Below are 21,458 nucleotides of genomic sequence, written 5' to 3' on the forward strand. Positions count from 1 at the left end.
TTAAAGCCTTTTTATACCAGGAAATAACAATATTTGTTTAATGTAAGGAAAAGTACCACATTTATTTCAGTTTTTCCGTTTGTCTGATTTGACCTTACACGTTGGATTGTCTTTCTCCACAAAACCATTTTTGTTTCTCTGATTTACTTCAAGAAGGCACTTAGTGAACCTAATGGTTAAATTTTAAATAAATAAATGTAATAGTTTTTTTTATCATCTTAGATCAAAGTTATTTTTTTCTAATCTGGAAGTGAACAAAACGATTTTTTTATTTAAAAATCTGAAAGATTACTTTATTTTCCCCACATTTCACACAAATACGGAAATCCTTAGTTTCCACTTTTCCAGCCTGCATCTTTCCCGTCACTTCTTCTCTACGGCCTTCAGTCGACCCTCCAGGTTGCTCAGTCGCTTCTCCACTGCAGATTGCTTGTTAAAGTCTGAAGTGTAGAGACTCAGCAGGACACACGTCAGCACCAGGCCGCCCAACCGAAACGCCGTGGTGTCTGTGGAGGCGCTCTTGTCCAAAACAATCAGTCCGAAAGCCCAAAGGGCCAAGACGGTTTTCACCGTCCAGAACACGTGCTTCAGCACGCTGATCAGCAGACGGAGAACGATGGTCAGCAGCCAGTAACCGATGAGGCAGACCAGACCCCACTGAGCAACGGCAGTCACACCCTCAGGAGTGAAGCGGGGCAGCGTCAGCGTAGCTGTGAAGGAATAAACAGAATTATTTTGATGTATTTGTTAGAATGAAGGGTAAAAAAGGAGTGTAGAGGAGTAGCTGCATATCTCCACTTGCTGTTTCAACTTTTATTGCACTCTCCCCAAATGTGGCATGCATTTTCCAGCAAGCTCGGCATGCAGGAAAAGCTGCGAGCGAGGGTCATCCTCATACCCACCATCGAATCCTGTAACCCTGAGGATCTCTCTGACGTAAACGGCAATGACATTCAGGCCGCTGGCAGCACCTTCGGCCAAGAAACTGATCGCAGTCTGTACAACCTGTGGGAGGGAACATATTTGACTTTATTGCATGAAGCTACAATGAAGCAAGACAGCATTCTGCACGTGCACGTCAAGCGGAAAAAAACTGCGCAGGGAAATCCAAGCAGATAAAGTGACATTTGGTGCAAAGCCAGTCAACAAATACCTCTGAGCGAAAGGGCTGCACCTTATGTTTGACTTGAACAAAGAGCTGTGCATGAGTGACAGCGGCAAAGCCTGGCTTTCTCTTAAGATTCTGCCAACACACACACACAAAAACCAACACTCAGGCGCCCCACAGCCTTGTCCTGCAGGGTCAAGGGTATCCCAGTGTAGCACCCGGATCTTATCTGCACCTGTTGCTCTCCACACGAGAACTGTCCAGTCTCATAGTGGGCCTCCAGCATCTGTCACTCCATGATGGGAGTGTTCGGGTTACTTGAAAACACACCTACTGTTCATTTTTTATTTGCTTTGCAGAAAAACAAAGAAGACACACAAAAGCAGCTCCTGTCAATTTAATAAATAATCTGAGGAAGTCCTTGATTATGTATAGCATGCATTACTATTTACGATCAATTAAAGATGTTTTTTTTTATTTAATTGAGTTGTCATATGTTTTGTATATTGAGCCACACAGGAGCTCTTATCTTCTCAAATAAGCTTTGGTTCCAGCATGCAAATATGGCGAACACTGTGTTTGTGCTCCTATAAGGTCTGATCCAGGTGTTCCAGCAACACCTGGGGGCTTCTAAGGGAGGGGGTTCTTACCATGCTCATTGAATGGGTGTTCTCCTGACCAAGAAGTGATTCAAGAAACAACACAGCCCTCTGAGGAGGAAGAGGAGGAGGAAGCCACAGCAAAGTGGAGGTGCAGAGATGAATGAGAAAATGAGAGGATTAGTGGGTTTGAGGAGCAGTTTGTGAGAGGTTCAGGAGGCGTGAAAGGAGCTGAAAATTAGTAATCAAGTAGAAATTATTAAATCGAAACTGTGAGACAACATGGAGGACCTCTGCACCTCAACAGCTGACTGGATCACGGTGGTTCCCAGCACCGACTCCGCGTGCCGCTGGATCTCCTGGCAGGTCCCGGTGATCAGGGAGCGCAGGCTGACCACCGGCTCGCTCCCAGCTTTGGCCCGATCCTCTCCAGCGTCAGCCTCGACCCACACCGCCACGAGGACCAGCACCCAAGCAGCAGACAAAACCCGAACCATGATGACGAGACCTTCAGCTCAACCACGATGTGAGAGGAGGGGGGAAAAAAGAAAAAAATCCCACAAAGGCGCGCGCGCAGGTTGGCGCTGCAGCTTCAGGAAATCCAAGACTTAAAAATGGCTTCTGTGTTGGAGAGCAGCCTCAGTCGACGTGCATCACAACCGAATCTGAGGCGGAGCTGGAGCTACGCCGAACCCTGATTCGGTTTTCTAACCGGATCAAAACGTTTGAGGTTCAACTAAAACCTAAATGGACGCGTGGAATTATAAACTTTAGCAGCGATGGAAGCGTCCAATCCCAGCCTGCGCTCCTCCAGCATTAACGCTGCCTATATTTGGAGGGTCACTCTTAAAGGAATCCACCTCAAAGTAGCATCAAGATCAAAAAATAAAGAATTAGGTGAAAAACTAAGCGCACGTGCCCCCGAAAGCCTCTTATTCCAGCTTGGAATTACGCAGCGAGCAGCTTCCCTGCTGCTTTGTACACGATCTAACACAAAAAAGCGCTTTAGAGATGGATTCTGTTGCACAATCCTGTGAGGGGAAAAAAAAGCTCCTTCTCCCTCGTTACCACTCCCTTCCTTACAGCGTTTCTAACGACTCTTTCCAGTGTAGAAACACGCCTGATCAGTGGAGGAGGAGCAGAGCTCTGAGTTTCCCAGGGATAAACTCAGATTTGCACCCTGGGAATGGGGCTCTAGTAACCCGGATCAAACACTATAGTCACTAACCTGGTTTATAGATGACACAAAAATAAAAAGGCACATTTGATAATAGTTTAATAACTTGTCAGACAACAAATGAAACAGGAGAAATGAAAAATTGTGAAGAGACACATTCAAACTACCAGTAAAACTAAGGAATATCTTTTTTTTCTCTTTGCATTGTTTTTATCCTGTTTACACGCACACTCACATTTTCAATAAGAGATCAAGACACTTTTTTCTGCATTGAAAAAGTACAAATACAGTAGTGGAGACTGGGAGGAAGAAGCTTTGGTCATCGTTTAAAAATAAAAACTCAACACCCCTTCATGATGTCACTTTACACTAATCCTGCAGGAGGAGTGAAGCACACGAGTGCTGAGCTCAGTCTTGCTTCAGGCAATCTTTGTGCCACATCCTGCCGACCCTCCTTCCTCTGCTTCTGGAGCGAGGAAGAGGAAGGGGGGGAGTGCGCTTAGCCGATGTAAATGCGATGGAAGTCGTTGGCGCCGAAGGCCGCGTTGCACTTGGGACACTTTCTCTGACGAGTGTCATACCGAGTCTTGACGCACTCGAAGCAGAAGACGTGGAAGCACTTTGTCAGAACGGCGTCCTTCACCCGAGAGTTGCAGCACGGGCAGGTCAGGCGAGCCTGAGACATGGAGGAGAGAGAGAGAGGAAATGGTTTAAACAATAAAAGCCACGGGACATTTCTGTGCCCGGGTCAGCGAATCACAAAAGGTTGGATGGAAATATCTGGGGCATGTGCCCAACTTTAGCAAAGCACCAGAACATACAAAAACCATGTTCAACACTCAATCGTAGACATAAAAAAATATTAATCTAGAGTCGGACTTAAAAAGCATGAAGCTCACCTTGTACTCATTAATCTCTTCATTCAGGATGTCGTCTCCGTTGCTGATTTTCTCAGCTGGTTTCTTGGCCTTCTCAATCTTTCTCCTCATCTTAGATATGTCCTCCTGATGGAAAAAAAAATCCCCCCAAAAAATCAGTTTTAACCATCTTGGTGATTTCTCATAATAACAAATGGTAAATGCTTACAGGCCAATTCAAACATGACCATATCAAGGATTAGATTTTGAAGGATAACGCTGTAAATGTGTAAAAGCAAACTTAAAGTATGGTGGTCCTAATCACAATAATAATCATTCAGTGTAACAACAACACTAAAATAAAGAAAACGTTTCTAGAATTCAAAATGAAATGTTAAAAAAATAAAACAAAATAAGCTGGAAAAGATAGATACTATGAGACAAGGCTGATTGGATGATGATGTTTGTGCATTATTTTAACCGAAAGTTATTTGGCATGACGCAATACTGGATATGCTGCGTACTAATAAAAAAACTTATTAGTATGTGGAGATCGATTTGAACCATAATGACAATGTGAAAAAAGTCCTTTTGAAATTGTTGCAAATGTATCAAAAATAAAAACCTGAACAATTATTTATTGGATTGTGCTTTAGTTTCTGGAATTTTGTTTTGATTTCTAAAATGTCATGTTTTTACATTTGTTTTGCTTTTTTTTAAAGTATTATTGTGATATTTAATGTATTTTTATGTTGAGTGATTTGTTTATGTGGTTTGGACTTCAGGGCCGCCGTACTGAAGGTTTGAGGAGTAAATGTTTCCCACAGAAGTGTGTTTTCTTAAGTGCTTCTAAATGAAACACTGCTTCTTGGAAAAGGCCCATAGTGGGATGTACTTTGAAGATTAAAAACACAAAATCCCAGTTTTTGACCTGAAATGAAGTTTAGATAAGTGCCAACAACCATTTGGAGAATAAAAACAGAAAAAGAAAGAAAAGCAAAAGGATCTGCAGCTTCTTGAGTTTAGTACCTGAGCTCGGCGGGCGTTGAACGACTCTTTTTCCCTGGAGATGCTGTTCTCTACAACCTCCTCTCTGACCAGTTTCAGCTTCTGCTGAACCTGCTCCAGCTGCCCTCGGAGCTCCTCCGACGTCATGGCCGACTCCTGAGCCTAAACGAGGGAGAGGCGGAGTCTCAGTCTCCACTCATTACAGTTTACACTGCAACTGTGAGCGTTCCATTACCTTGCGTTTGTTCATGTCTAATGCTTGCGTCCTGAGGGTCAGCTCTCTCTCAGCAGCGCTGATGGTGCCCTGTAGGAGGCGCTCCTTCTCCTCAAGCTTCCTCACCACCTGCAGCTGTGCGTCCACCTGAATGTGGTCATGCAAGACACAAATACAAACAGAAATGATAGATGTTTGTCACACACAAAAACACTAATTTTATATATATATTTTTTTCAGGTTTAAGTTTTCCACCTGAGTTTTTAAAGTGAGAAGCTGGTCCGCCAGCTCTTCCTTCTCCTCTTTGAGAAGCTTGTGGATCTGGTTGGATTTGATCCGTTCACTCATCAGCTTGAAGTTGGCGTCGTCTTTTTCTCTGAGCTGCTGCATGAGGCGGATGTTCTGCTCCTGCATGTCTTCGAAGGCCTGGCCTGTCACGTCCATCTCGCTCAGCAGAGCGTCTTCCTCCTGCAGACGGAGCAGCGGGAACAGGGAGTGAGTAACTGAGCAGATGAAGAACGGTGGCAGGAAGCTTGTGAAGATTAAACCAACGAGCCGCTCACACACACCTGCTTGGCTATGGACAACTTCTTGTTGAGAATGTCGATCTGCTCCTCCACAGAACGGATCTTTCTCAGAGCCTCTTCATCTGCCATTTTCTTGCCCTCCCTCCTCTCCCTCTCCTCCAGTTCCCTCAGCCTCTGTCGCAGCTCCTCTGCCTGAAAGCAGAGATGCAACACTTTAAATAGGCTGCTCAGAAAACATAAAAATCTAAACAAATATTGTCAAGTTTAAAGAGTACCCAAACCCTAAATTAACTTTTTTTGGCTGTTGACATCTATAAATGGGGCTTTTAAAGTGTAGTCTGAAGGTCATATCCAATTTTTTGACAAATTGAAATTAAACTGTTTAATTCTTCAAAATATAGTCAAAAATCGTCCGTGTGCTGCCCCCTACAGGTTGAAACGAGGAATTACAGTTGAGTTTTGTGATTGGTGAAACCATGTAAGTTTCAGAAGTCTGACATCATGGTCTGCAGCTCCAGTAATGATAACAGTCCAGCCCCCAAGCCCCACCCCCTCTGTCTGGATTTTCAAATTTCGGCTGTGGGTGGAGTCAGCCTCCAACTTCCTGGTTTGGTTACTCTTTAAATATATTATTACACTTGATATTAGACTAAACTAACTTATCAACTTTTCAGCAAGATCCAAGGACTTGTTTTGATACAGTAAATCTTGAATATTTTGTTAGATCTTGAAAGCATGATGAAACAAGTTTTTATCATTTTACATAATATTCTTTTAACAGATGTTTTATTAATGAATGGTCTTGTTCTTAGAAACAGAGTTGATTTATTTTAGAGAAACAATTACATTTTATTTGACTCATAATTTACATACATTTTTTAAGACAAATATTTCTTAAAATGTATCAGTCTAATCTAAGATGACTGTGGTATAGAAAAAAAGAAAGTTAGACTGTTGTAGTGCTTAAAAATGATATTTTTGGGAGGTGAGTATAAAAATTCATGTATAAATTAAATAAATATGGCTTCTTTAAATATATTAAACTTTTTGAGCCACTCATGCTTATTTTGCAACATAATATTAGCAATCACCAGAGCAATATATACAATTCACTTTAATGATGTAAACATACGGTTAGGTTTTGATCCCGGATTGTGGCATCCCATTGTTTATTATGAATTTAAAGATTTTATTTTGTCTAGATGGGCAGGACATAAGTCCTTTTTTTCCTCAAAAAAATCTGACCAAACAGATTCTACTACTTCTACTGGCAGATTTATTGTACTAACAACAAGGAAAATCTTGTTTTGAGAAGGATGATTTTACCCAGTATATGAAGCGGTTTTTCCACACATACTGAAAGGAAAATCTTAAATTTGGCAGCACATTTATAATATTTTTATGCTGTTTAACTCATTCATACAGCAACTCTATTTTTTGCCTCCCTTAATATCTCTCTGCAGTTCTGCAGCTACACCTCATGGAGCATCGCTTACCTCTGACTTTGTTTTCTTCTCTGCAGCCATGAGCTGAACTTTATCCCTCTGCTCCTTGGGAGCTGAGCGGTACATGTCCAGCAGCAGCTTCATCTCTCTCTGGGACTCCTGAGCTTTCCTGCAGTTATATAGAAAGGCAGGATTAGATCGACATAAGAATAAATAACTACAATAAGAAGAAATAAGACTTCCATACACTCCTGACAACCAAAAACTAGCGAGACGTTGTTCACATTTTGAAAAGAAAAGTTTTCATGAAAAGAACAACAAAAAATAGTTTTTAAATTTGCCACATACTTGAGCTCTGCTCGGATAATCTTCAGCTGCTCCATTTCCTTCCTCTTGGATCCCCCAGTCATAGAAATGCGCTCCCCCGCCGACTCTTCTGGCTGACTGCTGCCCCCCGGTTTCTCCTCTTTGATCACATTGCTGCTCCCGCTGCTGCGGGTGGGTCTCTCTCTCTCTTTTTCCTTCTCTTTCTCCCGCTCCCTCTCTTTCTCCTCTTTCTTGATAAAGTCCTTCTCCCTCTTTTCATCTTTCTCTTTCTTCTCCTCCTTCTCCTCTTCCTTTACGCTGGCATCTGCCTCAACACCGGGCTCTGTTTTCACTGAAGCGCCTGCAGGAAGACAAACGCTAGTTATTAAAGAAAATATAATAAATCGTGATATATTGAAAAATATGATAAGGATGGTAGATACTTGTGCTGCTGGGTGTGGAGGAACCATTGTCTGGCTCTGTCTTGACAGGAGGTTCCCCAGAAACTGCAGGGATAGATGGAGAGGTGGTCTCGTCTTTCACGTCCATCTCAGTGCTCGACTGCGACTGAAGGATGCTGCTTCCCTTTGAGGCGCAGACCTACAGGAAAAACCAGAGGTCTTCAGGAGGATTTTGGAGTTGACAGCAAATATCTCCACAGTTTAATTTGACCTGCAGGTGACAGGTTGATGTCAGAACTATGTTGTGACTTACCTTGTTGAGCTCAGCTTGTGTCTCCCTCAGTCTCAACTTGTATTTTACAACTTCTCCCTTTAGCTGCTGGTTGTGAGTTTGCAGTGTACTAATAAGATGTCGCATCTCTCTGTTGATTGGACCTTAGAAAAGAAGGGATAAAATGTTAAAAAATCCAGATCTAATGTTATTTTTTTACTTGCACATGTTAAGAACCAAGCCTGTTACCTGCTTGCTCGTTGGCAGCGAGAGTCTGCTCAAATTCAATTCGTAACATCTCGTACTCCTTCTTCACCTGAGCCAGCGTGTCCTCTAGCTGGAACACTTCTGTCCGAACCTTCCTCTGCAGAGCCACCTCATCGTTCTGCACTCGGAGGAGATAAGAATGGGTACGATAGAAACAAAGAAAGACCATAGTACATAAATGCCGAACGAACCTCCATGTGCTCCAGCTGTCGAAGCCGTGCTGTCCTGGTGGTGTTGAGGCGAGCCCGTGTCTCATCTAACTGAGACTTTAGAGTCAGTGACTCATTGTAGAGAACAGAAAACTGTGACTGCAGACAGCGGTACTCGGATGTCTCTTTGACCAAACCCTCAGCTCGACTAAGAATCTCAGTCTGAAACGAAGAAAAAAAAAGAGGTTTGGAACGCTATTTTTTAAAAATATATAACCACTTTTATTTCTAATCCAGGCACTATAATACCTTCACATTATTGTTTTCTTGTTGAACATTTTGCAAGTCCTGCTGGAGCTTCTGCAGCTCTATGAGGCGATTGTCCGCCAGTTCTCTGTTCTCCTCCAACTCGCTGTTCATTTCCTCAAACTGTTAAGAAAGCATAATAGGTAGAAGACAACAAGATCTGTTAGTAAATGGAAGAATTTGCTTTTATCACAGCTTAAATAGGTTCTAAACAGCTTCAAAATGCAAAAAAAGAGGAGCAAGAGAACAAATATTTTCAGCTGCCAATTTATTGAAAATAACAAGAATGTCCATCAGCTGATCAAAAGTTTAAGACCACAGTGTGTAAAAGTCAGAATCTGTGCCAAAATTTGCATTCAGTGGTATTTTCTAATAATTAGTCATCCTTGATAGTAAAGGTAAAAAAGGTCAATTTCTTTGAATATGGCAGGACTGTTAGCTGCATAAGAAAAGCCTCTTACACATTTTTAAAAGATCCTCAGGGTTACGGAACAAATATTAAAGTGGTCAACCCCAAGAAGATTTTGCTGGCACAGAAGATCCAAAAAGCTGGACACCAAGACATGAGACTTAAGATTTTGATCAGTAGTGCATTAGTATCTGCCAAATTTAAGATTAGAAAACTAAACTTTTACCTTTCTTTTGTTAATAGTAATGGTTCCGCATACACTGCTGGCTTCTCCACACACTTTGTAGCCTTTGCTGTTTACCTGTGAAAGTAGTAACATTAGAAAAGATACAAATATTTTGAAATCATTTAGGTTTTTGCAACAGACTCAAATATCTTTCCTACCCTCTCCAGGATTTCACTCAGGTGAGCATTCAGTCTGTTCTCTCGTCGGCGGATCTTCTCCATGTCCCACTGCAACTCCTCAATGCGGGCTTGAAGTTCTGTGACCCGCTGCTCTGCTTTGTTTGTGGCACGACCCAGGGCGCGAGACTGATACAGACAGATGAGAATAAGGACTTTTTTTTTTAACAATCCAGAAAAAAAAATAATAATTAAAGCTCATTACCTCGCTGGTCATGTGACTGTGCTTCTGCTTCAGATCCTCTGTCAGCTGCTGAAGCCGTTCATTTTCACTGGTCAGTAGGGAATTCAGCTTGGACACCACCTGCCACAAAGTACCCTCTGAAACAAATTTGAGAGAATATTAAAAATGTGTGAGCTGAATGGCTTTCTTTGATTTTGTGTTCTAAATCGACTCCAAACTACAATCGTCCTGTGTTCCTCCACAGAAAATCTCACCAGCGCCTGAATCCAACTCCGCCTGAAGCTGGTCCACAGTGCTCTTCAGATTTTCATAGATTTCCACCACGCGATTGGCCTGCTTCTGACTTGACTCCACCCTCTCCTGGAGCTCCGCCTCCATCTCCTCACTGGTGCTGCTGGCCAGCGTGGCCAAAAAGGAATTGGAGGTCTCTCCCTGATGGGCTACATGACAAATACAGGAAGTAAAGTTAATATTTTGTGCTTTTACTAAGTGAAATCATGCCTAATAACTTATGTTCAAAGATAGGACAGTCCTTACTTCTGTCTTTAGCTCTTTCCTGGTTTGAGTCGCCATCAGGTTCTGGAGTTTCAGGCTTCAAGCTTCGTCCCTCGCCTGTTGGAGATTTCTCAGGTTCGCTGCTAGCTTGATCATATCGCCTGATGATCAGTCGAACGTTTTCATCAAACTGAAAGAAAATTCATGATTTCCCAATTTGGAAACTAAAGTTTAAAATCGAAGAAGTAATAATCAACATTGACCAAAAAAGGACACGCTACAAGAGAAAATCTAGCAAATGCCCCTTTTTATTTGTGAATATTTACCTGGTTCCAGTATCTGTTAAGGATCAATAGACTGGCATCATCGGTAGCCTGTCGGGTCTCCAGTCTTTCAATACGCTCCCGCAGCTCATCTTCAATCACCTGCAGAAAAATAAACAATCCAGTTCGTTAAATTATCAAAATGATTAGGATTAGATGTGTGTAAAATGCTAAATTTGCTAAAAGAAAAAAGTAACAAACCTGTCTTTGATCAAGAGCTTCTCCCAACTTTCTGTTTTTAGCTTGAAGAGCTTTGATGTCTTGTTCTTCCTGAAAAATAACATTAACAAAAGTAAAGCCATTAACACATAAACAATCTTGTTTTGAGACTAGATATTTGAAGATATTACTAGACATCTGAAAGGCCTTACAGAGTTTGACACTCCTCCCAATTTGATGACTGTTTCCACAGCGGTGCTCCCCCCAGCAGCGCTACTGACACCAGCACCTCCCTCCTCTCCTTCCTTCTCCCTCCGCTTCTCCGGTGGGGCACCGGAGGACGATGGCCCCCCGGAGTCTGCAGGACGCTTCTGCCCCGACATCCTCGGACTTCTGAGACAAGAAACCCACAGAGAATTTGAGTATGGATTCGGATTGTACAAGAAAATTAATTTAAATAAACGATACGATCAGTCTGAACCCCAAAAAACAGATAATCCAAGGAAATTAAAAGCTCAAATCGTCTGTTTGGGGCAAGACGTGGTTATGCTAACGTTAGCCATTCACCAACTTTAGCTAACATCTTTGTTTGTATTAAATTATGAACTGATAAATTAAACATGTAGCTTTGTCGTATTTTAGGCGTTAATCTACACTCAAATCTTACCAACTTCAACCGTTAGTAGGTAAAATTTGCCCGTCTGTGGATGTTGATATTGCGGCTCCGTGGCCAGAGGAAACGGAAGTGCTATTCACTTCCGAAGAACACTTTTAGTGGACTCTACAGTAGACTGTGGACACTGCGCCCTCTAATGTCCAGGAGGACATATTGCTTGTCATTTGTTCGTTTGGTGTTTGGCTTTAAAAAAGCACTGCACATCGTCAACTACTGCACAGGGATGTTATCTGAAAGCAGCCCAAAAATGTACTTAAAGTCCTGGTCCAATAAAATATTGATATGTTGCAAAGACATTCCCAGTGGTCATTTTAATTATGATTATGCAGTTTTTCCAGTAAATAAAAAACAGTGTCATTTTGTAAGACATTGTTTCAGCAGAGAGAAAAAAGTTAATCAGAAATTCAGAAAGTAAGGCTTCATTAATATCCCATAATCTCTTTGTTTACACTCTCTCACAGTAGCTTGCTCCTTACAACCCCAACATAACAATACCAGTGTAACAAAATTGTTAATGTATGAACTTATTTCTCAAAACACTGTAATAAGCTTAAGTGCAAACAGTAAAGTACCTAAAGCCATATAGAGCAAGTTAGGTGTGTTCACATGAAGAGGGGGCAGGAGAGGAAGTGTTTGCGAAACAGATAACATATATCAAGATACTCTTTGATTGTACAGGGGAATAATTCCCCTCAGATAACAGTTTCCATCCTTCTTTCTATGTTTCCACAACATGAGAGTTTGATTGAACTTACGGTAGAAATTATATGTTTTCAAATTAAATATATTCAATACAGAATATACTGAATATATTGAAAATATATACAATATATTCAGTTATTTAGTAAGCAATAATGAATCAATGTTTCTTTTTAGCTCTCCCGTCAAACTGAGAAAGGCTCATAACAATGTGGAAGCTTTTCCCTCAAAAGTGATGCTGAATTAATTTTTGTTAAAAAAAAGGTTAATGGGTTAATTGCCTTTTATAAAAATGAATGTCATTATCTCTCATATTTGCCATAAGAAGGGCAATCCTTAAGAAAATGTTGCATATTTAGTTTCTGCTCTACCATATTTTACCTGTTTTTAAATAATGCCATTAAATTATTTTTTTTTCTTTTTGTTTTGCTGTGGATTGTCTTACTTCTATATTTCTTTCAAGAAGTTGGCTGGATATAAATTACCATTTCAACTTTTTGCAAAGTAAAGAAGATCCCTTTGTTTATCATTAGACTGAACTAAAACCTGAGTCGTTTTCCAGTTTGGATAATAACACCAGTCTTTTATATAACCATAAACAAAATATCTTAATTTTAATATCAGAACGGTGGTAACACTCACTTCATCTCCAATTTTCATCATCAGTCCCCTTTTCCCTGAAACTAGAGTAAAGTCCACAATGTTTCCACATGACAAAACCAGAAGATCACATGATGATTCTTGACTTTTTTTTAACCTCGGGATCACAAATTCCTAAATTATCAAAAGGCTTGAGGTTTTAGAGATTTGAAGCTGGTAATCTTCCATCAGGAATGAAAACGTAAACATGTATTCATTCAACAACAAGCATAAGGATGTTACTAATAAATCATTATTATATGCATTCCCACTAAGTGACTGGGTTGACCTGATTGGGAAACTAAATATCTTTTCCCTCTGTGCTTGTGCAAAAAAGTATTTTTTAAATGAAAAGCTGCTGAACTCATAAAACTAAACTCTGCTTATCTGCTGCGTAAAAGGGACATTGCACAGAGTTCAGAGTCTAGGTTGCGTAAAAACTTGCTGGCCATTATTTTCGAATTGCAAATGCAACCTGACATTTAGGCTCAAAGATTTTTCTGTCACAGAGGCCAATTTTCAAAATCTTCAATTGAGAGCAATCCATGCAACAACTTTTAACTTATGACACAACTGACTTGCACCTACATATGCAAAACAGATGCGGGTTTTGAAAAACTGCAACTGCTCATTCAGTTTGTATGAACGGAAACGGTTTCCTTTAAACATGTTATCATTGGAAACAGAACAGCTACGATGTGCATTTATTTAATCAGTAGATCAAATGTGCATCAAAGGCTTCTGCTTTGTTGCAGCTGCAAGTGTTGTTCACAATGAAACCCTGGACAGAATTTATGACTTGTTTCAACAAATTAATAATGTGTGGCCACAATTTGGTATTTTGTGTACTCAAACTAGTATTTTGTAGCCACAAATTAGCATTTTGTGTGTACAAATCAGAACTATAGTCTCATCTGTTACTACTACTAGTTTGTAGAAAACAAATACAAATTCTAACTTGTTTACACAAAATGCTAATTTGTGCCCTCAAAATGTAATATACTAACTCGTGGCCACAAAACACTAATTTTTGCACACAAAATGCTAATTTTGACCACAAAATACTGATATGTATGCACTAAATTTTAATTTACTAACTTAATGACTACTTTTTTTGCATTTGAGTGCTCAACATGCCAAGTGGGGCCCACAAAAAGAAAGGAACTGCTAGCTTGTGGTCACAAAATTGTAATTATTGTACACAAAAATTATTATTTGCTAAACTAATGCTAATCTGTGTGCACAAAATACTGATTTGTGAGAACAAAATGCTAATTTTGCAGACAGAATGCTAATTTGTGTACACAAACTACAACTTTGTGCACACAAAATGCTAATTTCGCAGAAAAAAATGTATTTGTGTGCACAAAAAATGTTCTTTGCACACATAATATTAATTTGTGCGCACAAAAAAACTAATTTGTACGCATAAATGGCTAGTTTGTGCACTTAAATACTAATTTATGTGCCCATAATTGCTAACAAAATGCTAATGTGTGCCCACAAATTATTAACTTGACGGAACAATTTGGGAATGTCATGTTCAGAACTCTGTAGTTCAGTTTCTTCACGACAGGAGGGAATGATAAACCTTCGTTGCAACATTACAGATGCCTTCTTTGTTCACATTTCAACACATGAGCTCAGAGTGAGCAGCAGGCGAGGGGGGCGTGGCTACAGCAGGACCTTGGTCCCTCGCGCGCGCACTGACCATAAACACACGCGCTGTTCAGTTTCTTGCTTTTGACAACAATCTCTGAAAATGACGTAAAAGAACATCGATCGTCCAGTCTGCCTGATCAGACAAACGGCCTCGTCGGTTCGACTCCCACCCCTACCATCACACGGGCACCTCCCCCTCTGTCCCGAGTAGGCGCTATAAAGGCGGCGCGTTACCGAACATCTGCCTTCTTCATCTTTCCTGTCTGGAAGCTGTGCAGCTCCGTGTGTCACTCCACGTGTCCTCGTTGAAAAAAACAACTCTCAAGTAAGACGCATATTTAGTTTTTTTTTGCTATGTTTTCATCTGGTTTGTGCAGAGAAACCTGCAAAAGTTAAATTGTTTGTTTCTCTCTAAAAGTGTGCAAAAAGTGACTTCAATTTGATCTATTACTTTAAAATCTGCATATTGCATCTAATTTGATATGGTTCATTTGCATTTTTTGAATTTAGAATATAATTATTCTTTAAAAAAACACGTTTTTATGTCTTTTTTGGGTTTCCATTTGCACACCTCCCAAACTCATTTATTACTCTACTGCATGAAATAATAACAATAATACGTTTGGCAACGAGTTTAGGCAATGCATTCCTGGTTAAACCTAGCAGTTGACTTCATGTGAACTATGAACTTGTGTTGCACATGGAAAGAAGTGATCTGTTTTACAGGCCAAAGTTCAACCCTGCAAGCCAAATATTTGTCTGCAGTGGTGGAACAAGAAAAGCAGGATGTTGCAGTTTTTTGTTCTTACTTTTAGTCTATTATAAATCTGCGATTATCCACTACTGATCCAATTAATAACTTTTCCCTACTCTTTCTGCCTCTCCAGGATGACCCATCAGTATACATACCTGTCTCCAGAGAAGAAGAAGGAGCTCTCTGACATTGCTCAGAGAATCGTTGCTTCAGGAAAGGGAATCCTGGCTGCAGATGAATCAACAGGTCAGCCTCAGTTGTCAGTGTTACTGACAGAGTACTAACAGTAGCAGCAGTAACCCAAATGCTGCTCCTCTCTGTGCAGGAACCATGGCTAAACGCCTGCAGAACATCAAGGTGGAGAACACAGAGGAGAACCGCCGCTGCTTCCGTGACATCCTTTTCTCCAGCGATCCGTCGATCGCCAACAACATTGGTGGGGTCATTTTCTTCCACGAGACCCTCTACCAGAAGGCAGACAACGGCAAGCTTTTCCCTCAGGTCATCAAGGAGAAAGGCATTGTTGTTGGTATCAAGGTGAGGAGACTCTCGCTTTAACATTTTAGGTTTTAAAAGTGAAACAACTTCACACGTCAGTGGTTCATGCTTTTGTTTTGGATGTAGGTGGACAAAGGCACAGCTGAACTTGGCGGAACTAATGGAGAGACAACCACTCAGGGTAAAATGAAGATGCTGGTCAGAAATAAGTGAAAAATGTCTTCCAGGTTTAAAGTCCCACCGTCTTCTTTAAGGTCTTGATGGTCTGTCGGAGCGATGCGCCCAGTACAAGAAAGACGGCTGCGACTTTGCTAAGTGGAGGTGTGTGCTGAAGATCTCCAATGGCTGCCCGTCAGCTCTCGCCATTGCAGAGAACGCCAACGTCCTCGCCAGATACGCGAGTATCTGCCAACAGGTGTGCAGCATTACGCTTTTCCATCGATTCATATGTGATCATTTCCTAATTTACTTGTTTGCATCTCCACCAGAACGGTCTGGTGCCCATCGTGGAGCCAGAGATCCTGCCTGATGGTGACCACGACCTGCAGAAGTGCCAGTATGTGACAGAAAAGGTTTGTTTTGGTCTTAAAATCAGAATTTTCTCAAAAAAAGCACAGCTTCTTATCTCATTATGGTGCTTTGCAGGTCCTGGCTGCCACCTACAAGGCTCTGTCAGACCATCACGTGTACTTGGAGGGCACTCTGCTGAAGCCCAACATGGTCACAGCTGGACACGCCTGCTCTAAGAAATACACCCCTCAAGAGGTTGCCATGGCTACGGTGACTGCTCTGAGGCGCACTGTTCCCGCCTCAGTCCCCGGTAAGTCCCTAATGAGGCCTTTCACCACAACAAGCGTTTGTAAAACAGAGGAGTTCACCAAGTGCATGCTTTTGTTCTGAAACATCTTTTCAGGCATCTGCTTCCTGTCTGGAGGCCAGAGTGAGGAGGAGGCCTCTGTTAACCTGAACGCCATCAACCAGGTGCCCCTCCATCGCCCGTGGAAGCTGACCTTCTCCTACGGCCGTGCGCTCCAGGCGTCTGCTCTTGCAGCCTGGGAGGGAAAAGCAGCCAACAAGAAGGCCGCACGGGATGCTTTCTGCCTCCGGGCCAAGGCAAGTCTCCCAACGGACGAACTTTTATTGGATCAAACCAATCACATCTATGTGTGATGATCTGTGCACAAAACTGGCTCCGAAATACTTCTTATCATGTGTCTGGTCAATGATTGATGCTGGAAAGCTTTTTGCTGGATGTTGCACTGATGCGGTGCATGTTCCCTGGCTGATGATTAACGCTCATATGTGACTTTGTCCCTCTCCTTTGCTCCCATCAGATCAATAGCCTGGCTTCCAAAGGAGAGTACAAGCCTTCAGGTGCAGCCGACCAGTCGTCCATGCAGTCTCTCCACACTTCCAACTACGTCTATTAAACCCAGTGAACACTTGTAAAAAAAAACACAAAAAAAAAAAACATAAAAATAAAAGCAGGGGCCAAACATCATTCCCCCACATGACCAACACCAAGAAGACTTCCGGCAAAATGTTGAGCTACTTTATCTCTACTTGATGAAATGACTTTAAATACATTAAAATACTAAAACATTCAAGAATTTTGCAATTTTTTTTAATCGCAACTCCAGAATCTAATTACATCATGTGGAAATCTGTCAAAATAAAACAAGGCGGCTGCAGAGTCTATATATTTTATTATGTAATTGAAAATATTTACAAGTGTTACATCACATAAAACAACCAAAATGTAATGTTCCATTCCAGCTCAGTCAAATCCCTATAGTGGGAGATTGAAACTATTCACATTTTCAATGAATACTGGAGTCTCTAACTCAGGACCTGATCCTTAAACTCTACCTCTGTCTGTTTACCAGCTGCACTTCTTGTGGCTGATTACCTGGAATCAGGTGTGTTCAGCCAATCAGAACGAGGTGACAGAATGCAGAGAGAAGTGAAAAACAGGCAGGGAGGTCAAATTTTGAGGAGCTCCAACCAAAAAAATAAAATAAAATGCATATATGTATATATATTTTAAAAGTATTAGTTGTCCATAAAATACGGAGCCTCTGAAGGGACAGTATATAGGACTCCAATGTCTTTGTAGGTAAGTCCAAAAGTAAAACAAAATATCTCATGTAATGTCATTTTCAGGTAACTGACTCAGAAAAGAAATGACCCCCTAGTTTGATACTTTCTCATATTCACAAGAAACAACACTTCTTTATTTTTACTTAAATGTCCCTTTAGGAGTTGCATAATAAGAAGCATCTTTGAAAAATCTTCTGTTTTGTCTTTATTTGTTCCAATTGACATATGACAATGTCGCAATAAACTTTCTTTTTATGTGTGAAAACAACCTAAACGACTTTAAAAGAGATTTATAAAGTGATTTTATGTTTTTTTTTCTTTCTGTAACATGGTCAAGTAAAGAGTTAAAATCCAAACCTGCTGTCTGTGTTTCCAAGTATGACTTGGTAGAACACCTTTTCTTCCTCTGCTTTCCTCAATGACCATGATTTGGCACAATTCTGTTCTAAATGTGGGGTGTTGGGAAAGCTCAAACTGGGAAAGAGCACACAGGATGCAGTTCACAGTCACACATAACATGAAAGGGTTTTATATTCTCTCCCAAGCAGTTAAACACAATAATATACTTTTGTTAGAATATTTCCTTTATAAAAAGTGGATTTTAATACCAGTTTCTAAATAAAATGAGATTATGTGGTTAAAATGACAAAAATTCTTCTTTTTGACAGTGGTACTCTTTATATGTAGATGCTTCAGAAGGTTCCTAGTCTGATGCCGTGTCCCCCTGTGGTGGTGGAACGTGATGGACGATCAACTAATGTCCAAAATTAAGAGGGAGAACATGTAGAGAAAAAGTTAGGGCCTTTTATACAAAATATCACAATTTGCACAGATAAAGCGTCATATCCTGGATGGTTTTCAACTCAATCCGTACTGCAGTAAAGGCAAACATGTTTTTATCAAGTCATCGCACAAGCTTTTTACTGCAACTTTATTTGTCTGAATTTTACATCTTTGATTTAAATCATAACCTGAGACAAAGCAAAACTCTTCAAAAGAGTCAAATCCATCTATATTGCTAAAAAAAAAAAAATGTGAAGGAAGAATATGCCAAAATTCTTCCAAATCAAAGAGAACGACAATGTTTTTTCCTACATTTACTTGATGTAACATTTGATTAAAAACGAAATTAGTGATTTAATGAAAAGAAAATGATCAAATTTGGTTAGAAAAAGCCTTTTTTTCCTACAATTTGCCTTTTAGGTGTGCTAAATTTGGGCTGCATAGCGGTTAGCACTCACAGCGCGAAGGCCCTAGTTCAAATCCCAGTTGTGATCATGAAATTTATTTGTTCTCTTCCTGCATTTCTCAATCTACTTCCCACCATCCAAAAAGATGCTTCATGGATTAATTGCTGTCTCTAAATTTACCCCCTAGCTGTGGCTGTGCAAGTTGTGTGGCTCAGCCAACAGTGGCTGGGATAGGCTCCAGCAACCCCATCACCCCTAAAGGGATTAAGTGGGTTTGGAAAATGGATGGAAGCTACAAAATTAAAATAAACATGTTTTTCAGACCCTAATGTCAAGTTTTAAAGCAATTATCTTATGATAATATTAAAAAAACTATACCTGAGTGCGGCTGGACTTCAGTGCAAGTCGTGCGATTGTGGACAAAAAGATGAGGAGCCCAAACACGCAGAGTGACGTTGCCACCAGGATGCAGTCAATGCTTGAAGCTTGTATCTGCAACAACAGTGTTGTCCGTCTGTGAGTGCTTAAACAACTGATTTACTGTACACAACATAACAGTACAACAGTACAACTCACATAACGGTTGTAAGACCATGGGTTAGACATGATGTAAGAATGGAAAAGGAACGACTCGATTACATGTATCCTTAACCCCAAAGAGATGAATATTGACAACATGGAGACCACATACATGGCCAGACACACGGTCACCTGGGAAAACAGCAGTTTTGCACGATTACTGACAATACATCATCAATACCACAGCGACAAGACAGAAAGCACACGTACCATCTTCTTGGATGGATGCAAGTCTGTGTAAATGGACAGGATTCCACTTGAAAGAAACTTAAAAAAACAGTAAAATTAGTCTATTTACAATCACAACACATTCCAAAAAAATGTGTCTGTTCTGTTAATTTCAAAGCTTCAACTCATGACATTTAAAATCCTTATTCATGACATCCTCCTTTGCAAAGAAATGCCTCCTAAATGCAGGTAAAGCATTCAGATTTATGTAAAGGGTTTAAACTAGATTTTGTTAAGACCTATTAATTTATTTCTTCATGCACAAAATTGATTTTTTAAACAAAAATATTTTGTCAAACCTGATCCTTAAAGTCCTCTGCCCAGCATTATTTTCTCCAGCTCTATTTATTAACTGGTATTTACTTGTGAACACAACACACTTGTAATGCCAACAAAAAATGTTTTTAAAAATAGAATTGACAAATCTTATTTTCCACTGACTATAATAGGACTCATTTTTAAATGCCACAAAATCCGAAAACAGTTGTTTACCAGACCTCCCAGCCAGAAGGGAACATAGACTGTGAGAGAATCATCACCGTTTGCATACAGAGGAAACCCCATGAGCAGCTCAGTACTGCCAAATATCACAAGGACAACCTGAAGGAGAACAAACACAGATGATGGGCAGTTATTTAGGAAGTCACTGAATTCATAATGCCATTACAGATGCAGGAATTACCCCAAATATTCTGGGCTCCTTTTGGACAAAGCGGTGCAGAGGTTTGCTGGTTCCCAGCAATCTGCCCTCCTCACGCCCAGCTTCTCCAGTGGATCTCTGTCTTGGTGTCTCTGTTTCCTCCATGGTCAGAGTTTCAGGAATCTGCTGAGGACAAGAGTTCCTCAAAAGCTTCAAAGTGTTTTCCAGCAAAGTTTTTGCTTCCAGGAAATCTACACACACGGAGAGGGAATAGAAGCGAAGTGAAATTATTTGCTGTAGGCAGAAATGAAGAAAAAAAAAAAAAAAGAAAAAAAGAAAAGAAAAAAGCACGAAAATGGCATCAGAGCGCGGGAAAACACCAAGTAACTCACCTAAAGTTTTTCTATGAACTGATAAGAGAGCTGTGGTATCGTACGTGGGAGGAAAATAATTTTTGAAATGTGAGATTTCTTTCCTTTTTTTTTAATAAAAAGGAGTGGCTTTATTCTTTACGACTGTTGTTTTTCACCAATTATTCCGACAAAAAACAGCTAAGCAGAAACGAAAATATAAAGGTGGATTTTTTTCTTTATGTGTTGGACTAGTTTTCAGACCAGCAGTAAATGTATTAGAAAGACTACTTTAAAAATTACTGAATAACAGAGATCCGACTGTGGTCACGTCACGTGACTTCAATGGTTTTTTTTTCCCCTAGCTCTATTCGGATATGACGTCTTGAAACTCTAAACCACTTCCTTTGCAGTTTGACTTCAAAATAAAACTAAAAAAGTACACACAATAATAAAATTAAAAAATCCCTTTCATAACCATAGGTGTGTAAAAGCATGTGGTGTTAAAATACTTAGGTAATTTCTTAAATCCATTTCTTGAGTTAGAAACAAGGCTATATTTCTGGGTTACTTTTTAGAGTATTTTTTTTCTATTTATTTTTTTGGTTGTAGGAATTTTGTGATTTTTTTTTTTTAATAGCAAAAAAACTGAGTTGGGTTCAAACAACCTAACTTGGGTCATTTTTAACTATGGAGTTTGTAGTGTGGATCGTTCTCCGGAGCTCAATCCATTCCATGTTGATACTGAATGCTACCTGTGTGATTACATATCCTGTTCAGCTGTCAGTAGCATCATTGAAGTGGAAAGGGTCTAAATCAGGGGTCACCAACATGGT

At 40.3% G+C, this 21,458-nt stretch overlaps 4 protein-coding genes across 6 annotated transcripts; 1 reads left to right on the forward strand and 3 right to left on the reverse strand.

The window, feature by feature from the left end:
• Nucleotides 1-263: 263 nt before the first annotated feature.
• Nucleotides 264-2,844, reverse strand: LOC112153315. Of its 2 annotated transcripts, XM_024283425.2 has the most exons (4): nucleotides 2,007-2,844; nucleotides 1,759-1,818; nucleotides 903-1,005; nucleotides 264-710 (listed from the first exon to the last, which is right to left on the reverse strand). In XM_024283425.2, the coding sequence occupies exons 1-4, from the start codon at nucleotides 2,202-2,204 to the stop codon at nucleotides 364-366; spliced, it is 708 nt and encodes a 235-aa protein (XP_024139193.1). In that variant the 5' UTR covers nucleotides 2,205-2,844; the 3' UTR covers nucleotides 264-363. The 2 variants fall into 2 exon arrangements, with proteins under 2 accessions (XP_024139193.1, XP_024139194.1); XM_024283426.2 differs by lacking the exon at nucleotides 1,759-1,818 and having other exon boundaries at nucleotides 2,007-2,836.
• Nucleotides 2,845-2,966: 122 nt separating this feature from the next.
• Nucleotides 2,967-14,647, reverse strand: rnf20 (ring finger protein 20, E3 ubiquitin protein ligase). 2 transcript variants are annotated; one of them, XM_024283407.2, is made up of 22 exons: nucleotides 14,518-14,647; nucleotides 10,820-11,000; nucleotides 10,650-10,718; nucleotides 10,452-10,550; nucleotides 10,168-10,315; nucleotides 9,885-10,070; nucleotides 9,652-9,767; nucleotides 9,429-9,575; nucleotides 9,271-9,345; nucleotides 8,639-8,758; nucleotides 8,372-8,551; nucleotides 8,163-8,298; nucleotides 7,956-8,077; nucleotides 7,685-7,841; nucleotides 7,284-7,602; nucleotides 6,987-7,104; nucleotides 5,533-5,682; nucleotides 5,219-5,431; nucleotides 4,985-5,110; nucleotides 4,771-4,911; nucleotides 3,784-3,888; nucleotides 2,967-3,560 (listed from the first exon to the last, which is right to left on the reverse strand). In XM_024283407.2, exons 1-22 carry the CDS (start codon nucleotides 14,535-14,537, stop codon nucleotides 3,384-3,386), a joined length of 3,105 nt encoding a protein of 1,034 aa, XP_024139175.1. In that variant the 5' UTR covers nucleotides 14,538-14,647; the 3' UTR covers nucleotides 2,967-3,383. The 2 variants fall into 2 exon arrangements, with proteins under 2 accessions (XP_024139175.1, XP_024139177.1); XM_024283409.2 differs by lacking the exon at nucleotides 14,518-14,647 and adding an exon at nucleotides 11,275-11,413.
• On the forward strand, nucleotides 14,480-16,991 carry aldob (aldolase b, fructose-bisphosphate). The gene is made up of 9 exons (XM_024283424.1): nucleotides 14,480-14,608; nucleotides 15,171-15,283; nucleotides 15,363-15,574; nucleotides 15,662-15,716; nucleotides 15,790-15,950; nucleotides 16,024-16,107; nucleotides 16,181-16,355; nucleotides 16,449-16,648; nucleotides 16,870-16,991. Exons 2-9 carry the CDS (start codon nucleotides 15,172-15,174, stop codon nucleotides 16,963-16,965), a joined length of 1,095 nt encoding a protein of 364 aa, XP_024139192.1. The 5' UTR covers nucleotides 14,480-14,608; nucleotide 15,171; the 3' UTR covers nucleotides 16,966-16,991.
• A 590-nt stretch (nucleotides 16,992-17,581) lies between these two features.
• Nucleotides 17,582-20,523, reverse strand: si:ch1073-291c23.2 (uncharacterized protein LOC799862 homolog; the record flags this gene model as incomplete). Its single annotated transcript, XM_036214085.1, is given in 6 exon segments — nucleotides 17,582-18,389; nucleotides 19,204-19,317; nucleotides 19,402-19,536; nucleotides 19,615-19,671; nucleotides 20,125-20,232; nucleotides 20,315-20,523. Coding segments are annotated over 6 exon segments (588 nt in total). The 3' UTR covers nucleotides 17,582-18,338.
• Nucleotides 20,524-21,458: the final 935 nt, after the last annotated feature.

This window comes from Oryzias melastigma, linkage group LG10 (assembly GCF_002922805.2).
Source record: "Oryzias melastigma strain HK-1 linkage group LG10, ASM292280v2, whole genome shotgun sequence".
NCBI classification, from domain to species: domain Eukaryota; kingdom Metazoa; phylum Chordata; class Actinopteri; order Beloniformes; family Adrianichthyidae; genus Oryzias; species Oryzias melastigma.

Bases quoted from the DNA above. Each gene is read 5' to 3' on its own strand.
- LOC112153315 (XM_024283425.2), bottom strand. From the start codon at position 2,204: ATGGTTCGGGTTTTGTCTGCTGCTTGGGTGCTGGTCCTCGTGGCGGTG. The intron at 1,006-1,758 runs GTAAGAACCCCC...TCCCTCCCACAG, and splicing joins ACACCCATTCAATGAGCATG to GTTGTACAGACTGCGATCAG. The intron at 711-902 runs GTGGGTATGAGG...ATTCCTTCACAG, and splicing joins CAGGGTTACAGGATTCGATG to CTACGCTGACGCTGCCCCGC.
- rnf20 (XM_024283407.2), bottom strand. From the start codon at position 14,537: ATGAAGAAGGCAGATGTTCG. The intron at 8,299-8,371 runs GTTCGTTCGGCA...CTCCGAGTGCAG, and splicing joins GACAGCTGGAGCACATGGAG to AACGATGAGGTGGCTCTGCA. The intron at 3,561-3,783 runs GTGAGCTTCATG...TCCATGTCTCAG, and splicing joins AAGAGATTAATGAGTACAAG to GCTCGCCTGACCTGCCCGTG.
- aldob (XM_024283424.1), top strand. From the start codon at position 15,172: ATGACCCATCAGTATACATACCTGTCTCCAGAGAAGAAGAAGGAGCTC. The intron at 15,717-15,789 runs GTAAAATGAAGA...GTCTTCTTTAAG, and splicing joins TGGAGAGACAACCACTCAGG to GTCTTGATGGTCTGTCGGAG. The intron at 16,649-16,869 runs GCAAGTCTCCCA...TGCTCCCATCAG, and splicing joins CTTTCTGCCTCCGGGCCAAG to ATCAATAGCCTGGCTTCCAA.